Genomic DNA, 21,892 nt, shown 5'->3' with positions numbered 1-21,892 from the left:
AATTGGGTTATTTCAAAGTTTATAATAACTATGTTATATCTCTAACATTGGACATAAGAATTGTGAAATGAGTTTTTTTTTTCAACTCAGGAACGATCGCCATTCATATTTTGTAAGAGGTGATTTGAGACAGATCGATCGAAATTATTCTTGGCTTATGATTGTATCTTTGTTCGACATTCAAGAATAATTGTTATAATGATGGCATGGTTGATTGATACCTGATGAAATTATTAATGAGTAACCGGATCATTTTAATGTGCATTCTCGGTTCACACGGTTTTTTAAATGGTTTGTCATAAGAAATTGAACAAATGGCGATCTTAAGTTGTTTGTATTAAAATTGACAATGATAAATATTTAATAAAAAATATCTTATATTTTAACGAAGTAGTTAGTCTAAATTAGAGAACACATGCAACTACAAGTTTTAAAAAATCTTCGAGTTTTAAGGCACATATACTAACATCTATCTTTTTTTCTTTTGTGCTTGATTAGCGTGATTAGAAAATCGTAAAACCGACAAGGTTTATGAATTTGGTCCTTATTCCGTTTCCATCGAATTCCGTTTTTATGTTTGCAGTCAGACATCTTAGACGACGTTCTTCTTCAGTGTATTTTCGTGGGCCATACGCAGTCGACGTCTTAGCTCACTAGGGAAACGCTCGTAGCATTTCTTGCAAACGGGCTTTTCGTCGTATTCGTAAAATTTCGACTTTTGATCCATTTTGGTATCGCAAATCGAGCACGAGAAGTGGTGCACACACCATGCCTTGTTCAGCGCGGTGAATACTGGTAGAAGAATACCGCATAAACATATGGGAGTTTTGATATACGCAAAGTTTGGTACTTACCGTCACCGCCAATAACTTGATTGCAAACGAAGCAGAGATTTCCGAACAACTGATGGTAGTGGGTTTCGCAATAGGCAAGACCACGTTTTTCGTAGTGGCGGTGTCCCAAAAATGGTTTCTCGCATTTGGCACACACAAAATGCTGTTGATGAAAATATGTATTGAATGAACTATTACAGACAAAATTATACAGAAAGCTTACCTCAACATGCCAATGCTTGCCCAAGGCAGTGACAACGCGTTCCTCAATGGGACGTCTGCACGCCCCACAGATTGGAATGCCCATACGATCATGGCAGCGCAAGCAGTACAGCTCGTTCATATCATTCGCAGCGTAACCGGTACGATTTTTAACCTCTCGAGCTGAGGAGTCCAGCTCAGCACCGCAAGCCGTGCAGTTGAAGTGATAACCGTGATACACTTCGCCTCGGAAACGCAACGGCGCATCATCGATGACACCACTGAGGAAGAACATTGAGAATTATAAAGTTTTTGAGGATTCATTGGGTATTATTATTTAGTACTATTTCAAATTTTGCTCTGAATTCAATCATCGAAAGTCAACGAAAACGGTTACCGCCTCCATCAAGAACACGGCCCAAACACGGTCACACGTAGCACTTTTTCCCAACACACCCTCTTTAATCGTTACACTGCAGCATGGTTTCAAAGGGGAGCGGGACATTTGGCATAAAGTCATTTGGCATAAGGTCGTTTGGCATAAGGTCACTTGGCATATAGCCATTTGGCATAACGGTCATTTGGCATAATGGATATTTGGCATAATCGAAATACACCCTTCTTTATTATGCCAAGTGTCAATTATGCCAAATGACCGTTATGCCAAATGGCTTTATGCCAAGTGACCTTATGCCAAACGGCCTTATGCCAAATGACTTTATGCCAAATGACACAGACCCGTTTCAAAGATTGTAATCGTTTTCTAGTATTTTTTTTAATAAACTCAATGATCTCAAGATGAGGCTGAAAACCTTGTTACGACATATGGTGATAGCACGTTCTGATTAATGAACGGCACTTCTCCTATCGTGTCTTTGACATCGCACAGAATCTCGAGACAGCGTTGTCAGATGAGGTTGAGCTCGATATGGCCCCTCTAGAGGACTGCAGTAAAAGCAGTTATCAACGACATACCCAAAAGCCCTATTGGGTACGTGAAACGGAGTCGACGGAATAAATGGTTCGACAAGGAATGCAGAACGATTTTGGAGGAGAAGAGCGCAGTGCGGGCGGTAATGCTGCGGTATGGAACACGGCAGAACGTGGAAGAATATAAACAGAAGCGAAAACATCAGACCCGCTTCTTTCGAGAAGGTAAGCGCCACCTAGAAGAAGCGGAGGGCGACGAAATCAAACAAATGGAACTACTGTTCCGTTCCCAAGAAACACAGAAGTTACACCAGAAGCTCAACGCATCTCGCAACGGCTTCGTGCCGCGAGCAGAAACATGCAGGGATAAGGATGGGAGCCTCCAGACAGACGGACGAGAGATGATTGAAAAGTGGAAGCAGCACTACGATGCACACTTGAATGGCGCGAAGAACGTAGGCACGGAAGATCAGGGCAACGAAGGAAGCGATTGTATCAGTGCAGCAGAGGACAGAAACTGATCCAACTCCCGCGGTGAGGAAAGTTGAGGATGAAATTCACCAACTCAAAGCTAACAATGCAGCTGATAAGGATAATATCGCAGCTGAACTCATCACAGTGGGTCCAGAAAAGCTGGCCACCTGCCTGCACCGGGTGATACCAAAAAGTTACTGGAGGAGGAAAAGGGACAATTTAGCCCCTGCACACGAAAAGTGACCATTCGGAATGTGAGAACTTCAAAGCGACCACCATTTTGAATAGGTATTACCTACAAAGTGCTATCACAGATCTTCTTCCGTCGTCTGTATCTACAACAACTGAGTTCGTGGGAAGTTAGCAAACTGACTTCATCGACGGCCGGTCAAGTTGTGTGCTTTGCGGACGAAATGGATATTATCGGCAAAACATTTGGAACGGTGAACCCGCCTGAAACGCGAGACAGCAAAGGTCGGATTGGAGGTGAATGCGTAAAAAATGCTTCAAAAACAAAGTACATGCTAGTAGGCGGAACCGAACACGACCGGATCCGTCTGGGTAGTAATGTTACGATAGACGGGGATACTTTCGAGGTGGTGGAGGAATTCATCTACCTCGGATCCTTACTGACGGCTGACAACAACGTGAGCCTTGAAATTCGAAGGCGCATCATCAGCGGAAGTCGGGCCTACCACGGACTCCAGAAGAAACTGCGATCGAAAAAGATTCACCCACGCACCAAATGCACCATGTACAAAACGCTAATAAGATCGGTGATCCTCTACGGGCACGAGACATGGACCATGCTCGAGGAGGACCTACAAGCACTCGGAGTTTTCGAGCGACGCGTGCTAAGAACGATCTTCGGCGGTGTGCAGGAGAACGGTGTGTGGCGGAGAGGGATGAACCACGAGCTCGCTGCACTTTACGGCGAACCCAGCATCCAGAAGGTAACCAAAGCCGGAAGGATACGGTGGGCAGGGCATGTTGCAAGAATGCCGGACAACAACCCTGCAAAGCTGGTGTTTGCAACGGATCCGGTTGGCACAAGAAGGCGTGGAGCGCAGAGAGCACGATGGGCGGACCAGGTGGAGCGTGACTTGGCGAGCATTGGGCGCGACCGAGAATGGAGAGCGGCAGCCACAAACCGATTATTGTGGCGTACTATTGTTGATTATGTCTTGTCTTAATGATGTTGAACAAATAAATGTATGTATGTATGTATGCGTAAAAAATGAAGTAGGTACATGTTGGTAGATGAAACTCAGCGAGACAGAACAATCCTTGGCAGTAGTGTTGAGATAGATGACATACGAACCGGTAGCAAATGTTGCGAGAATGCCGGACAAACACTCTGGAAATTTGGCATTAGCCACTGATCCGGTTGGCACAAGAAGAGGTGGACTGCAGAGAGCACGATGGGCGGACCAGGTAGAATGTGATCTGATAGGCATTGGGCGTGACCGAGGATGGAGATCGTAAACCGAGTATTGTAACGTTCTTATGTCTTATCTTAAATGTGATGTTGAACAAATAAATGTAATTTATGTACCACAGGAATGTTAATCAAATAATACTAAACCGATACTTACTGGCACTTGTTGCACATATGCTTCCCCAGCCCATCGGCTTTCTCCTTCTGGTTGCAGTCGTGGCAAAGCGCACGGTTTTGGTTGCGAATAAAGCCCGAATCCGCCAGCGGAATATTGCACTGCTCGCACGTGAAACAGTCCGGGTGCCAGTTGGCCGCCATAGCCTTGATAACGCGACCGATGACAAAATCGTTGCACTTGTTGCAGCATGGCGCAAACAGGATATGGAAATCCTTCTCGCAGTACTTGCGCCCCTCGAATTCGTAGAATATTCCGTCTTGGAACTGGCGGAAGCATTGAGCGCACCTAAAATTGAAACGGTTTAATTATTTGAAGTAGTTATGTTGAAATGGGACAAAGCATATTAGTTTGTTCTACTGCTGAGATTTAGAATCCTAGAATGCACTTGCACTTACACAAAACACTGGGTGTGCCAAAGCTGGCCGTTCGAATTGACGATTCGCTCATGCGGTTCAAAACCCTCGTCACATCGGGTACAAATCATTGTACCCAGCGACATGTTCGGTGAAATTCTAAAAGTAGAGAAAATAAAATATATTGTTATTCGAGAGAACACATGTAATTCCAATAACAGCAAATGGACATTTGTCAATAAGCTTTGTTAAGGCCTCCAGAAGCAATAAATTATGCGTTGTTGGTTCCAATCTCAAATTCCAAATATGATAATCATGTTAACAGCGATAAATACCTATACTAGCTGTGCATGCCAACCCACCAAACTAAAATCATATCATTTAGGAGAAAGTATATCTTTTAATCCAATAGTGAGATGGTGTGCTGCATTAAAATTAAATTGATTGTAAAATTTAGTACTGGAATCCAAAGCTGGTGGCAAGAACTGATGGTAAAAGTAGTTATAGTGACCAAGTTTACGAAAATAGTGACTTACAAATAGTAAAAAAATGTGACTAAACAGTGACTCTTGATTGAAAACATATTATCAAAGGCTAACCAAAAAATTGAGCTGATTTTGATTTATAAAATCTTGGTATACTGCATCATACCCTGGTAAATTGTGAGCTTCCTGATCGTGCGGTTAGTGGCGCCAGTCGTTTAAGCACAAACGTCTTGAAATCCCGGTTGGTATTTGCTCACTTGTAATAAGCCTATAATAAGGGGGGCTGGTTTTATTTTTCATGAGATTTGTGCGTTTAAAATCGTGAGTAGATGCAAAAGTCGACCATTATGGCGGCCATTTTGAGCTTCTAACTAGTCTGCCCTTGAGCATTTCGTATGTCTCGAAGTGTGGGAACGATTCCCACTCCAGTAGGAGAAAACTTTTTGTGTTGTCTGTTGTCTAGTGTTCTAGTGTTAGTGTAGTAATGTTCAGTCTGTGCAGCTTCTTGCTGAAGACGGTAAGGTGTTTGTTTTTTTTAATTGTGAAAAAAATTATGCATCTGAAATTTTACAGTCGATATTATGCATAAATTGATGATCATTAAGGCGATGATAGAAAATTACAGTATCTACAGTTACTCTTTAGTCGGTTACGGTTAAGAACCAACTGGGGACCTATATAATGGAAAATTTTTGACGAAGTTAAAACGGTTTTGCTGAATTCTTTCGGTCAAAATCCCCAAATTTTAAAGGAATTAAAAATTAGAAGGTATTTTACAATTACACTAGGTGACAAAAGTTATTTTTCAAAGGATGTTTTTTCATACACAAAGCTCAAGTTTGTGACCTTGTTTGTCAGCGTGATACTCTTGAAACGACTCTTGTTAAAAATGATGCACGAATCTTGATAAATGTTTGATTTTCCAGGAATTGAGCCACAATATCGTTTCTATACTATCCATCAGAATTTTACCAAAAACTCTTACAAAACGATAAAAGGTCACAATCACATCGAAGTTATCAAAATTTTGAAACCTTCAGGATTTACATCAAACATTTTAACACAAACTTCGTAAAGAGTTTCTTGGAGAAATCTCGGAGTTTCTCCATACAAAAATAGTGAAATTTTTAAATTTTACTCGCTGACTCAGCGAACTTTAGTAAAAACATTTGATTCAACTTTTTACTAATTGGATTATTGGAATTAGGTACTGTATAAATCCTTGAAAAAAGTAATGACAACATTGCATTTATAAAAGTGATCATTTAACTGGGACTTTAATGTGGATTACTGAACACTTTTTCTAAAATATGAACACATTTTCAAAATCAGGAACTTTTGCAGTCTGGCAACAATTAGTTCAAATTATGGATTACATTATAAGTAATATTTTTCCATGAAATTCATCAACAAATCTAGCCTGTTCTACATAAAAAAAAACTATATTCCATCTTTCAAGAAGTTCTCAATGGACTCTGTCACAAATGTTTTCATAAGTTTTGCCTAGAATTTGTTTTCATGTGAAATGTCACCTAAAATTAACTCCAGAATTCCGCCGAAAACTCAATGATTATCTGATATTTTTTTCTCTTTTGAAATAAACATCTTCTAGGATTAAAGTTTCTCTTCTTCGGCTACTCTATCCATTTGTAGACTTTTTACGGTCAAATTAGGACCAGCACAATTGTGCTGAGGTCTGATACGTCCCTGTTCCAATTTAATTCTTGGTTTCGATATTATGGAATAATGTTATTCACTCAAGTGTTGGAAGTTAAAGTTTTTTGGCATTGAAATACTCGTACAAGCTGATTTCGTGTTCCATGAATTGAAAAGCGAAACATTTTTGTAGTTATTTAATAACTACAATCAATCTTCTGTGTCAAAAACTCCTAATAGTAGGGTAACGATCGAACTTTGGACCCCAAGAACATATTAGTTTGAATTTAAATCATTAAATTGATGAGCTCGTTCCATGCTATTGTTTTATTGTAAACAATATGGAGTTTTAGGTAGTGTTACAGCGACAATCGTTTGTATACTTACTGGAGACAGGTTGTTTAGTCCGTCAATTCAAGTAACAGCGTTTACACACAAATAACACAGTTGCCATGTGCATACATGCAGAAAAAAGCATGGTAAAATCAAAAATATTTCAGGTAAACTCAAATAAATTGTCAATTTGTTCTGGCAACAAAAATAAAACTGTTTGGAGCAAATCGAACGTCGCATTTGAAGCAAATTCAATCCATTTTTGAAACAAACATGCATCTTCTGACAGGTTATGTTAAAAACAAATGTAAGAATTTTTGTTTTTTTTTGTGGCAGGTCGGCCCCACGAAAATATTTGTTTTCCAATTAAATTTACAAAGTCATTTCCTTCTCTAGGAAAACCCACTTCCCGCGTGACACTTTCAATGCCAACATCATGTAGATAACATACACTCCCGAAATCAATAGGATTTCGTGGAAACTTTTGGCGAAATTTAATTTTTTTGCAAGAGGAAATCTTGTTTGGTGCTGCTGCTGGAACTTGAGAGTTTTGTTTATGTTCTCGACAGCGGAACGGGGGGCTCTTCAATGGGTATTGTAGAAATCATTATGTAATTGAGTTAGTTTTAAAAATTAATATTTTAGTTTTAAATATTTTATCAGTTTACCGAATAAACATGAATATTTTTGTTTCAAACGAACGAAATTTGTCTCCGTGCACGCAGAAAAAAGCATGGCAAAATCAAAAATATTTCAGGTAAACTCAAATAAATTCTCAATTTGTTCTGGCAACAAAAATAAAACCGTTTGGAGCAAATCGAACGTCACATTTGAAGTAAATTCAGTCCATTTTTGAAACAAACATGCAGCTTCTGACAGGTTATGTTAGAAACAAATGTAAAGTTTTTTGTTTTTTTTTGTGGCAGGTCGGCCCTACGGAAATATTTTTCCAATTAAATTTACAAAATTTACATTTCCTTCTCTAGGAAAACCCACTTCCCGCGTGGCACTTTTAATGCCAACATCATGTAGATAACATACGCTCCCGAAATCAATGGGATTTCTTGGAAACTTTTGGTGAAACTTGACTTTTTTTGCAAGAGGAAATCTTGTTTGGTGCTGCAGCTGGAACTTGAGAGTTTTGTTTATGTTCTCGACGGCGGAACGGGGGGCTCTTCAATGGGTATTATAGAAATCAATATGTAATTGAGTTAGTTTTAAAAATTAATATTTTAGTTTTAAATACTTTATCTGTTTACCGAATAAACATGAATATTTTTGTTTCAAACGAACGAAATTAGTCTCCGTGTACGCAGAGGTGATCGCGGTCTCTTAGTAGCAACGGATGCAACACTAACATTTTGCCCATCCACAATGACCATAAGGGCGTGGCCGGCGCCGTCGTTGATTTCATAAAGCGCGGAACTCTCAATGATGCAAATTAAAAATGACAAGCCCAAATTCCATTGGTTGATTGAAAGTGCAATTCAACTAACTGCTGCTGCATTTCAATGATTGAATAGCTGGTACCATGAATAAATAATTATACTCAAAACGAAGGGTTAAGGCTAAGGTTGTGTCTTTTTGCCTTTCTCGTACACTAAGTGTACTGGAAAGGCTATATGTTCACTCCAAAAATGACTTTTTGGTAGAAGGCCCGGAGGGTCCAGTCATATATACCAATCAACTCAGCTCGACGAATTGAAGTGATGTCTGTGTGTATGTATGTGTGTGTACAAATAAATTCACTTTGGCAGTAAACCTGAACCGATTTAAATGACCAACGGGTCATTCGACGCGGAATCTGGTCTCATTGTTTTCTATTGAAAATGGTTCGGATCGGTCCAGCAAACATAAAAGTGAACCAAACCCATGTAGCTGATAGAGTAGTTTAGGAATACCAAGGGTCAATCAATCCTCTAGGGCACTTGGGGAAATGCTATGGACGATTGAATGAAAAACATCGTTGTTCCATAGTAATTCCCATACAAACTTTGAAGGCCTTGTGCAGTCTCAATTTTCAACCAAATCAGCTCAAATTTTGTGAAAAGGCATAGAATCTGGTTACGAATCGAATAAGCGGTGTGGAGCAATAACGATTTTTTGAACCACGCTAGTAAATATACAGTATGATGAGTCAACGTTGTATGGTAAAATTTAAAATTAATCACATCAACCCCGAACAATTTACTGGACAATTGGATTTTTAAATTTTGTAAAATGTAATGATTTTTGGATTTTATACGAAAGAGCACCTCTTTCTGAGTCACTATGATTTTTTTCAGATTTTTAGAACTTTCTTTTGATACCTAAAATCAATTTCATAGAGATTTTTTGAAATCACCTTTTGACAGCTGGGCAACTGCCTGACAGCTGCGCCCAGTACAAAATGCGACAAGGGGTGATTCGACAAATCGCTCCCATACAAACTTCAAATTGATTTTTAAATAGGTTCCCGGGCACCAAAATTGATGAAAATTTGGATTTCGGCTCAGTTTAACATGCAGATTCAGAATATGGAATTGTCTCAACACCGCTAAAGAAGCCAATTACTGGATAAAATTTTGATGCAACTGGTTGCGCCCTCGCGCTCTGTAATGTGGTTGAAGTTTGTATGGGAAATTTCACATGCTTGCATTTTTTTTGTCAAATTTTACATGAATGTTGTAACCTATGATATGATAATTAAGTATAGTCTTAAGTGTGCAGAAAAAAACACAAAGCGATCTGTAATTGTGTTAAAACTTATATCTTAGCTTATAAGTATCATCTAGATATTGATTGGCCTCCAGTGCTAGTGAAGATGCTCAAGCAGTCAACTGAGAAGTCTGATATATTTCAGCTCTACTCATACGTTGAACCATGGGCGTAGCCAGAGGAAGGCAGGGGGGAGCCGTTGCCACCCCCTCCCCTCCCTCTGGCCGACAGATTTTCTTTTCTGATTCGAGCCAATTTAAAGATTATCAATTATTCAGAGTTCCAGAAAAAATAACTATTCTAAAAATTAAAGTTTTAATTCACAATTATCGAACCTTTTCACTCGAAAACCACAGGAAATTTCGCCAAGTATTTCTCTCAATCTTATCATCTTATCAATCTTACCAAATAATTTTAATAGGGTATCGCGTCCTTGGGCGGTGGCTTCTATATTCGTCTGTTTTCCACTATAACTCAGTCAATTTTAAACCAATTGACTTGAAATGTTGTACACGAGTAGATACTATACCTATCTCACCACATTCCAAAAGTTGTGTCAATTGGTTCAAATTTGACTGAGTTATAGTGGAAAACAGACGAATATAGAAGCCTGGGCGGTGGCACGATTCCCTATGCTGCTATAGAGTGCAGTTACAGGGGATACTCAAAATAACTGGGACAGGTAAAATTTTCACTTTTCAAAAAATGTTCAACTCGCTGCAACTTTTTGAAAAGTGCATCAAATATTCTCAATTTTTTACTGTAAGTTCATCAACTAGTTGTGTATCAGTGGTCCAATTTTGGAGAAGATCGGACCATTGTCCACGGTGGTATAAAGATTCTAGAAAAAGGTAAAATTATCCGATAGCCAACTTTGAGCTGTTATATCTCCGGATTCAATGAACTGATTGCAATGAAATTTTGACCATTCATGACTTATATGATGAACTTTTAAAAACGTTTAATTTAACTTTAAATTTTTAACAAAAGAAAAAATTATAACGATTTCATTCATTTCACGATTTTTTAGTAAATTCATCAATTTCTAATATACATCCCATTACTTTTTAAATTTATTAGCGGCTATGTTGTAACTTTCCTTCAAAACACATTTATATATAAGTCATTTAGAGGGAAATTAATTGAACTATAATTTGCATCTTGAATTTTGAAACGATGTTGAAGTTTTGGATAATTTGGTGTTTTATTAGAAAAATAATCTAATCGTTATAATTTTCTTCCGTGTTAAGAATTTTAAGTTATGTCAAAGGTTTTTCATAGCTCATTATACAAGTCATGAATGGTAAAAATTTTATTGCATTTGGTTCATTGAATCCGGAGATATTACAGCTCAAAGTTGGCTATCGGATAATTTTACCTTTTTCTAGAATCTTTATAACTCCGTGGACAATGGTCCGATCTTCTCCAAAATTGGACCACTGATACACAACTAGTTGATGAACTTACAGTAAAAAATTGAGAATATTTGATGCACTTTTCGAAAAGTTACAGCGAGTTGAACATTTTTTGAAAAGTGAAAATTTTACCTGTCCCAGTTATTTTGAGTAACCCCTGTATATGCTACTGCTACACGAACTCCCACTAGTATTCGATTCAAACAAACGTCATTCTAAGGGCGAAATACCTGGGACTGTTTTACGAATTTTTTCAAGGACAACTTCAAAAAAATTTTTAGGCATTTATTCAGGAACTTCTTCAGGAATTCTTTCAGAAATTTCTCAAGGGACTTCTCCAGGAGTTTCTCCTTGGTGAATTCTTCCATGAGCATCTTGCTGGGTTCCGACAGTGATTGTTTCAAGGCTTGTTCCAAGAAATACTTCAAGAATACCTCCCACGATTTCTTCAGAAATTTTAACAGATACTTCTGCAAGAATGCATCGACAAATTACTCCAGAATCCTTCCTTTACTGATTTAATCATTGATTGGTTCCTCTGTGGGTTTCACCAGACATTCCTCTGGGAATTTCTCCTGGGATATATTTAGAGGTGCCTCCAGTGTTTCTTTCCAGGTTTCCTCCAGGAATTTCTCCAGGGATTTCCATAGGAATGTCAACAGAATTTCTTTTAGGTTTTCTGTTCCTTCAAAGATTTTTTCATATCCATATATTCATTCAAGAATTCCACTAGAGATTGCTCCAATAATTCAATCTGGAACGATTCGAAGTATTTCAGCAGGAATGTTTTCCAGAAACTCTTATACAGGAAATTTTACTAGAGATTAGCTGAAAATTAATCTAGGAATTCCAAAAAGACTGTACAAAACTTCATTTTGGGAGTCCATCCAAAGGTTCCAACAATAATTCGTCCAAAAATTATTGCAGACATGAATTACTCCATATTTTTTTACAGAAATTTTTCCAGGATTTTGTTGACAAAGCTTTCCTGGGATTTCCTAAGGAATTCCTCATGGGATTGCCTCCGGGATTCCTCATTGGATTTCTTCAGAAATTCCTCCAGGTTTCCTTCAAGAATTTATCCAGAGGGGAATTTCTTCAGTGTTTCTTTCAGGATCAACTCCAGGGATTATTTTAAATTTAACAAGGATCCCCTAGGAACACTTTTAATCTTTCAGGACGCGCGCCATCAAGCAACCGAAACTCCACCGTGCTCGCGCTGTATATGAAAAGCGAGGTTTTTTGGTAGTGTTGTACTTTTTACAACAGCGCACGCGCTGAAGGGTTAAAAACTCCTTCAGAAGTTCCTCTTGGAATTCTTTTAAGAACTCCTCCTGTAATTAATCCAGTACTTCCTACAGGAGCTGTTTAGGGATTCCCTTAAGGATTCCACTTAAAATTGCTTCGGGGATTCTTTCTAAAGTTTCTTCAAGAACTCTTCTTAGGATTGCTTCAGAATTTCTCCAAGAATTCTATCTGCGATTTCTTCAGGAATTATTCCTGGTATTCCTCTATATATTCCTCAAGAGATTTATCCAAGAATTTCTTTAGGAATTTCCTTTGGATTTTTCCAGGGATTCCACAATGAATTCCTGCAGGAATTTCCCTAAAAATTTCTCCAGGAATTCATCTAGAGGATCCTTCAGAAAATTCGCCAGAAATTCCACTAGAGATTTCTCCAGGAGTTCCTCTGGAGATTTCTTCAGGAATTCCTACAAGCATTCCTCTAGGATATCCTCCAGAAATCCCTCGAAGAATTCATACAAGATTTTTTTTCAGAGATTCCAAGAAATCCTCCAGGGTTTCCTCAATGCATTCAGGACTTCAGAACTTCCTCCAGCCATTCCTTCAGAGATTCCTCCAGTAACTGCTTCCAGGATTTTTCCAAGAATTCCACCAGAAATTTATCCAGGAATTCTTCAAGATATTCATCCAAGGATGTTTTCCAGAGACTCTTGCAGGAATTCCTCCAAATATTTCTCCAGTAATTACTTCAGGGAATCCTCCAAGAATGCCACCAGGAATTCTCCTGGGCATTCTCCCAAGGATATTTTCTTTTTTTTTTATTTATTTACATATAATCCATCTGACCTGAAAGTCTTAATGAATAAAAACAACATAACTAAACACAATAACATTTACAATATGGACGAACGATTAATCTTATTTTTAAAGCTTTGCGACGATTCTTCGAATTCAAAAAGATCCTCAACCAACGTGAATGTTCGTATCATCTTCGACATCGGATCATTAAAACCATATGTTGTTCGGTGAAACCTGGCCGACAGTAATGCGCGTTGCCGGAGAGGTCGCTGAATAGCACGGATGTTCATCATGGAGAGGAGATCAGGAGAGTCAACTTCATTCCTTAGCAATTTGGCCACAAACATCGCTTGCTGAACTTTACGCCTTTTCTGTAGGGTGTCTATTCCAAGCAATTGGCAACGAGCAGAATATTCCGGAAGATTCAACGGATCACGCCACGGTAAATGACGAAGAGCTAGACGGATGAACCTCCGTTGTACCCTTTCAATCCTCAGTGTCCAGGAAATATCATTCGGCGTCCAAACAATAGCAGCGGTCTCCAGAATTGGACGAACTAGTGCGCAGTACAAAGATTCTTGGATTCTTGCTGAGATTTCTCCAGGAATTTTTTCAGCGATTCTTCCAGGAATTGTACCAGATATTCCACCAGAAAATGCTCTAGGGACTCCACTATGGGGAAAGTGGTGGCCAAAAATCGAAAAATTGACTTGCTTTGAATGACGTGTCTTATATACCATTTGAGAGCCAGATAGTTCAAACCTAGATTCCCAAAATTTCAGCCCTCTGTGATGGAAACTCATTGCCCCACAGATATCAGACTAAGAAAAATAGTGAAAATTGTAGAAAAAATGCATTTTAAACAAATGCAGTTTTCTCAGTGAAAAAACGGTTTAATTTTGGATTTGAATCCACCGATGGAAATGTTATTGTCTGAACTTTAAAACGGGTGTGTTGTTGGGGTTACACAATTAATTGAAATTAGTAAAAAAATGAGTAATTATTGACAAAAACAACATTTTTTGCCTAAGTTGGTCTATATCTAACAAGCAGGGTCGAGCAGTCTCAAGAGACCACCTCCACAGTTTAGTATGGGGTCTATAGTATCTGCGGAACGCGAATCCAGCTGCGGATGAGCGTCATTTTGGCCCAAGCCCGAAAAATTGATTTTTTTGTTATTTTTTTGTTAACTATGTTTATTGATTATGCGAGCATAAACAAAAAAAAATCGTACAAATTAAACAGTGCTTCAAAGGTGGTACTGTTAATTGTAAAATTAGGTCTTAAAAATGTTACACACTTAATTACTTTTATGTTAAAAATGGATAAAAACTGTCCGAAAATTATCGTTCCATATATAAACTGTATCAATCCATCTGGACTAAAATACTTCTTTTGTTCACGGAAATTTTGTTTATATTTTCAATACACATTTAGCAACAGGGAAAGAAACACCACGTCTTATATATTAATTTTACTAAAAACTACCTACTTGTACTTAAAAGACGAGGATAATATTTTCAATTTATAAGTTCGTTTTCAATCTCAACGCTAGCAACGTGAATATAGCACAGTAGTTAATTCAACGCAAACAAATCTGAAAATAATTGTTTGTGGTAATATGGAACATAGGAGCATCGTGTTATCACAGACAAGCAGACATATCACTTGGGACAAAATGCGATAAAAATCAGCATCACGAAAACATAATCGTCCAATGCTAATTGCGTTAAAAAGAGAAACGATGGGAACTGCGTAGAGTGAGACGTCTGTTTATCTGTGGCGTTACTTTAAATCTAAAAAAAATCTCAAATAGTTAATGCAACAAAAGTATTTGACTATATCAAGGCAAAATATAATTTTGATCTTACTAAAGAAGAACGACTACAGTAGACGTTCGCTCAGTGCAAAAGCTTTAACTGCAATGCTTTTTAACTGCAAGTCCGCCAAGTGCAACAATTTTGCAGTTAGCGCACCGCTATCCGTCATAATGAAATGTCAACAGCGATGCGATGTTTTTCTCATGCAGTTTTGCTGCAATGTGATGTTTTTCAAATGCATATTGACTGCATTCTGCAGCAACTGACAGTTCTATGACATCTGCCAAATTTTGCAGTTATCGAAATTCATTCGTTAAGTGAAATGCAAACATGTTGCAGTTATCGAACGTCTACTGTACCTCAAAAGTTGAAGTACCCCAAGTAACCAGTAAGCATTTAAAATAGCATTCCTTCAGCATTATAGTAGCCTTTACGACAAGGCGTTTAATGCTAATTAGCCGTATATGCGCCTATAGTGCTACCTCACAGCAGGTTTTGGCAAAATAACGGGCTGTCTTAGTGCTATCCCTTCAGGAACGTCGTGACGAAATGTCAAAGAAGCGTAACGCCTCGTCGAGCAAAAAAAAAAAACAAAAATAGATTGTCGTCTGTTTCTCGTTCTCTCAGCCTGCTTCCCCGCTTCATCGTCCTTCCATATTCCAGCCGGTGCTAGGTGGTACTTTTTTGCTGATTTTTGTAGTGATGTAGGTTTGAACTTACGATCCGGAGATTGATTAATCATATCTGCTTCGGATTATGTTGCTCCTGATCCACGATGCTAAAGCTGTCCCGGTGGCGTGCGTTGATTTAATCGCCAATATAAAGAATGATTCGAAAACAGCTTCAGATTCAACATCCAAAACTTGTTTTCAATGAGATATTTCATTGTGGTAGAGCATTACGATCCCTTCTTTTAAATATCTGTGGAATATGATTGTTTCTTCCCTCTTTCAAACAATCCTATGATCCACCAAAGCATCCACCTATTCGGCACATATTTTCCGACGAAATGATAAATAATTGGTGATTTTTTGATGGACAAGTTCCCAATCCAATCCAGCTGCAGTAATGTTTTCTTTGGTGCTTTTGGATGAGTAGGGGAAAATGAAGAAACAAATAAGATGCACAAATTTGTAAATAGAAGCATAGGCTCTGTAAGAGAGAGACAAAATGTGTTGCCAAATGCGTAACATATCTCCCAACCTTTTTGCTCCTAGCATTAAAAGAGCAGTTGAAAAGCATTCTGCATGCTCCCAGGTGAAACCACTTTAAGCAGTTGAAATGCTAATTAACAGCCGAAAGCTTTTGAGCAGCACAGCTTATGCTAACTCAGGGCAGCTATGCATTCGAACTGCTCATGTAAGGCAGCAAGCAGTTTAAATGCGTAATACGGGCTGATACACGGCTTATTCAAATGCTTAGTGGTTACCTGGGACGTAGCACAATATTTTTATAATGGATAGCAAAAGGCTCACGCAAAAAAAAGCTTTGAAAAATAAAAAAAAAAAAACAATTGGCGCGACGCTTATTCTGAACTTGGAAACGATGTTAAATATGTTTTGCGATAATGTGGACACTATAGAAAAACTGCATATAGACATAACGATTCAAATATGGTGAATTTGATTGGCCATGTTCTCAAAAATCGTGAAAGTGAATCTAAAATATTTAAAATTCCCAAAAAGTTATATGGAATGATGTCACCTGAACAGAAAAATGAGTAGATATTGCTTGTGAATTTGATTAAGCTCTGTCTCTTGAAACTTAATTAATAAAATATCATAATAAATTATCAATGAAAATGATGTTCTATTTAGCAGTATACCCAGGTAACCACTAAGCATTTGAATAAGCCGTGTATCAGCCCGTATTACGCATTTAAACTGCTTGCTGCCTTACATGAGCAGTTCGAATGCATAGCTGCCCTGAGTTAGCATAAGCTGTGCTGCTCAAAAGCTTTCGGCTGTTAATTAGCATTTCAACTGCTTAAAGTGGTTTCACCTGGGAGCATGCAGAATGCTTTTCAACTGCTCTTTTAATGCTAGGAGCAAAAAGGTTGGGAGATATGTTACGCATTTGGCAACACATTTTGTCTCTCTCTTACAGAGCCTATGCTTCTATTTACAAATTTGTGCATCTTATTTGTTTCTTCATTTTCCCCTACTCATCCAAAAGCACCAAAGAAAACATTACTGCAGCTGGATTGGATTGGGAACTTGTCCATCAAAAAATCACCAATTATTTATCATTTCGTCGGAAAATATGTGCCGAATAGGTGGATGCTTTGGTGGATCATAGGATTGTTTGAAAGAGGGAAGAAACAATCATATTCCACAGATATTTAAAAGAAGGGATCGTAATGCTCTACCACAATGAAATATCTCATTGAAAACAAGTTTTGGATGTTGAATCTGAAGCTGTTTTCGAATCATTCTTTATATTGGCGATTAAATCAACGCACGCCACCGGGACAGCTTTAGCATCGTGGATCAGGAGCAACATAATCCGAAGCAGATATGATTAATCAATCTCCGGATCGTAAGTTCAAACCTACATCACTACAAAAATCAGCAAAAAAGTACCACCTAGCACCGGCTGGAATATGGAAGGACGATGAAGCGGGGAAGCAGGCTGAGAGAACGAGAAACAGACGACAATCTATTTTTGTTTTTTTTTTTGCTCGACGAGGCGTTACGCTTCTTTGACATTTCGTCACGACGTTCCTGAAGGGATAGCACTAAGACAGCCCGTTATTTTGCCAAAACCTGCTGTGAGGTAGCACTATAGGCGCATATACGGCTAATTAGCATTAAACGCCTTGTCGTAAAGGCTACTATAATGCTGAAGGAATGCTATTTTAAATGCTTACTGGTTACTTGGGATATTCATTGCTGCAGTATAAAACATGAAGACAAATCATCAACTTAGTTATTGAAGTTGATATGTGTTCAGTAAAATAATAGAAGCATATTAAAAAAGTATCAAAAGTATCCTTTCGACGAGTTTGAACCAATATTACAGTAGTGGGGGGGAGGTGGTGGCAGATAAGTTGGAGGGGGGGGGGGGCTCTTGGCAGATAAACAATTTTTTACCTAAATACATGATCGATAAAACAATACTCATATATAACATTTGAAAAATGGGAGGGGGGTCAGATTTGCATCGAAGGGGGGGGGGGGGGGTTGCTTTCACCTCCACCTCTCCTGTTTTATCTTATGCATGGCAATCTTATTCTAGTTTTGATTTACATTTGAATTGCTCAAAAATAAAAAAGAAACGTTTAAGTTAATTGTTCAGGAATAAGTTGTTCCTAACTGGGTTAAATACTAGTTTTAGCTTCCAGATGTGATGAAAATACATAAATTTGACTAATGTTATGCTAATCTTACTAGAATACTTCCAAAAAATTGCGGAAAAACCAAAAACATATTTTTGGCCACCACTTTGTATGGAGCCGCCCCATAGTGCGACTCCTCCAGAAATTCCTCCAAGAATTTCCCAGGAGTTTCTCCTGGGATTGTTTCAGGAACTATTCCTGGGATTCCTCCAGAAATGCAAGGAATCTCCAGGATTTATTCCAGGATCTTTTTTAGAAACTCCTCCAGAAATTACTCCAGGAATTTCTTCAGAGATATCTCCAGGGACATCACCAGGAAATAATCAAAGATTTCCTTCATAAATAATGCCAGCAATTCATCCAGGAATTTCCCCAGGAAATCCTTTAAGGATTCCTTCAGAAACTCTTCCAGGATTTTCTCTAGGAAAACCTTTTGGATTTTTTCCAGGAATTCCACTAAGTATTATTCCAGATTTGCCTCCACTAATTCCGCTAACAATCACCCAGGAACTTCATCAGGGATTTTTCCAGGGATTTCTCCACAAATTTCATCAAGGATTCCCTCAGGGACTCCTTCAGAAGCTCTTCCGAAGATTTCATCAGAAATTACTCTAGAAATTCCTCCAGGAATTTCTGAGAGATTTTTTACAGAAATTTCTCCCATAGTTTTTCTAGAGATTCCCCCAGATATTCATCCAGTATTTTTTACAAGAATCCCTCCAGATATTCCTCCAGGAATTCCTTCGAGGATTGCCTCAGCAATTCCCAAAGGAAAATCTCAAGAAATTCCTACAGGCATACCTCCAGAATTTTATCCAGGAAATTCTCTAGGAACTACCCCAAGAATTTCTTCAGGAATTCCTCCTGTAACTTCTCTAGGAATTAATCTCTAGGAGCAATTTCTTCCTGAACATTCTTCAGTATTTTCTAATGAGTGTAATCAGTTTCGTACCTTTTAATTCCGCCCTACTTTGCTTATCCTTTGGCAGAGACGCGTATTTCGACTACCACTTGTAATCTTCCTCAGTGTCAGTTATCCACTGACACTGACACTGAAGATTACAAGTGGTAGTCGAAATACACGTATCTGTCAAAGGATAAGCAAAATAGGGCAAAATTAAAAGGTACGAAACTGTTTACACTCATTCGAAGAGCATTTCTGCTTAGAGGGTTCGAAAAGTCGGTACAAGATCATTCAGTATGATAATCAACAATTTTTCCAAGAATTTTTCCGGAAAATCTTCCGGGGATTTTTTTTTCACAAATTCATCTTAGAATAACCTCAGGATTTTTTCAGGAATTCCTCCAGGCATTTTTCCAGGAATTTCTCCTGAGAATTCTCCATGAATTGCTTCGAGGATTTATCCACGAATTTCTCCAGGGATTACCCCAGGAAATCTTTCGAAGATTTCTCCAGGAAATCCTCCAGAAGTTCCTCTAGGGATTCTTCCAGCAAATCCTCTAGTGATTTTTTCCAGAAATTCTTCCAGGAAGTTCCTGAAGGAATACCTTCAGGAATATTTCAGGGATTCTTCTAGGAGTTTCTCTAGGGATTCCTCCAGGGATTTCTTTACAAATTACTTCAAGGATTCTCCCAGGGATTCATTCAGGATTTTTTTGCGAGGATTTATCGAGGAATTCCACTACAAATTCCTCCAGGGTTTTCTCAAGTGATTTTTTCAGCAATAGAAAAATAATCGAAATAGAAATATGAATCTCCCAGAATTCTTCTGGAGTTTTGTCTCAAAATTCATCCAATAATTGTTTCAAAAATTCCTCTAGAGATTCCTCCAGGAATTCCATCATGGATTACTTCAGCAATTCCCACGAGAATTCTTATAGAAATTTCTTCAAGATTTTATCCAGGAATTTATCCAGGGACTCCTCCAGGAATTCCTTCAGGAATCATGAATATCCCAGGAATCATGAATTCCTCCAGGATTTGGTCCTGGACATCCTTCAGAAATTATGTCAGCAATTCTTCTAGGGATTCCTACAGGCATTTCTCCTGAAATTTCATCACGAATTGCTTCAGAGATTCCTCCAGAAATTTCTCCATGATTTTTCAAGGATTTTCCCAGGGACTCCTCCAGGAAATCCTTCGAAAATTCCTTCAGGGAATCCTTCAGAAGTTTCTCCAAGGATTTCTCCAGGAAATCCTCTAGGGATTTCTTCAAAAATTCTTCCAGGAAATTCTCCAGGAGTTCCTCCAGAGATTTCTTCGGGGATTTCTCCACAAATTTCTTCAAGGATTTCCTCAGGGATTCCTTCAGGAATTCCTTTTGAGGACTGAGGACTGAGAAATTTTACAGAGATTCCTCCAGACATTTCTCCAGGAATTCCTCCAGAGATTTCCAGGGATTTCACCACGAATTTCTCCAGGGATATTCCCAGAAAATCCACCAGGAAATCTTCTAGAAATTAGTCAAAGGATTCTTCCAGGACATCCTTCTGCAATTTCTTTAAGGTTTTTTTTTTCAGAAAATTCTCCAGTAATTCCTTCGGAGATTTCACCAAGAATTCCTCCAGAATTTCTTCCAGAAATTGCTCCAAGGATTCATCCAGGTATTACGCCAGGAATTTGTTCACAAATTTCTCCAAGCATTCCTCTAGGATTCTCTCTAGAGATTTTCCCAGAAATTTATTCAGGGGTTTCTCCAAGAATTCCTCCAGAAAATTATCTAAGATTTTCTCTGGGAAATCCTTTCTTCTGATTTTCTAGGCATTTCTCCGGAATTTCCTACTAAGAATCCTCCAGAAATGCATCTATGATTTCCTCATGAAATCTCTTCAGAAATTTCTCTAGATATTCCTCCCATAGTTTTTCAAGGCATTCCTCCAGATACACTACCCACCAATAATATGAAATCGTTGCAATACTCAGTATTGCAGCACCTAAAAAGTTTGGCATCACCCAAAATAAGGAGGAAAAATAGTGTAAACCTAGAGCCAATTAGGTTGTGGGTACGAGTTGCATTTTGAAAGAGAATTAGGGGGGTCATAAGTGATTTGTGCCTCAAAGACCTGAAATATTCACATTTTAGGGTGATGCCAAACTTTTTTGGGTGCTGCAATATTCAGTATGAGTGTTGCAATACGCGATTCCATATTTATGGCGGGCAGGCTTGATAATCCTCCTCGAAATCAAAAGAGTTTTGCAACATGCTCTAGAGCGGTGTTTTGCTTTTCCCTCGTCGCGAGGGAGCGAACGAACCGTAAACAGAGAGGCAATAAAAACTGAGCGAGGGAGAGGGGAACGAAAAAAGAGTCGATGATTATTTCGGGTTTTTGAGTGCGATTTTCGCCTCGAGAGTCTTTCTTTGTATGGGAGTGGAACTCGCGAGAGCTTTTTGAGTGTGAGTGGACGTGAGAAACACAACAAGTAATTATGAGTGTTGGACGAACTCCTCGCTGCGCGGCAAACTCACGCTCAATGCTGTTGAGGATTTGCGTTGTGATTTCTGAGTTTTATTTTCACTCCTCAGAAAATCGCCAAAAACGCTTCCTCATTTTCTCGCGAGGGAGTTTCTGTCAAGCCTGATGGCGGGTAGTGTATACTTTCAGAAATTCTCCGGGAATTCTTCAGGCATTACTGTAGGAATCGCTCCTGGTATTCATCCAGGTGTTTCTTCAGGGATTTAGTCAGCAAGTCTTCCAGGGATTGCTTCGGGGATCCTTCCAAGCATTGGTCCAGGAATT

The 21,892-nt window shown here is 38.6% G+C and overlaps 1 protein-coding gene across 4 annotated transcripts in view; it reads right to left on the bottom strand.

Annotated features, from left to right (window-relative positions):
- Nucleotides 1-2: 2 nt before the first annotated feature.
- Nucleotides 3-21,892, bottom strand: part of LOC109432154 (LIM and senescent cell antigen-like-containing domain protein 1) — a 40,743-nt gene continuing 18,853 nt past the window's right edge. For all 4 annotated transcript variants that reach the window (XM_062846108.1, XM_062846109.1, XM_019708466.3 and 1 more), the window contains 5 exons: nt 4,450-4,566; nt 4,034-4,339; nt 1,057-1,315; nt 855-996; nt 3-792 (listed from right to left, as the gene is read on the bottom strand). In XM_062846108.1, the coding sequence (XP_062702092.1) occupies nt 593-792; nt 855-996; nt 1,057-1,315; nt 4,034-4,339; nt 4,450-4,553 (1,011 nt within the window). In that variant the 5' untranslated portion in view covers nt 4,554-4,566 and the 3' untranslated portion in view covers nt 3-592. The remainder of the gene's footprint in view (nt 793-854; nt 997-1,056; nt 1,316-4,033; nt 4,340-4,449; nt 4,567-21,892) is intronic.

The sequence above is a fragment of the Aedes albopictus genome, chromosome 1 (genome assembly GCF_035046485.1).
Source record: "Aedes albopictus strain Foshan chromosome 1, AalbF5, whole genome shotgun sequence".
Lineage (NCBI taxonomy): Eukaryota > Metazoa > Arthropoda > Insecta > Diptera > Culicidae > Aedes > Aedes albopictus.
The sequence above is the reverse complement of the archived record's forward strand: the minus strand, read 5'-3'. Positions and strand labels throughout refer to the sequence as shown.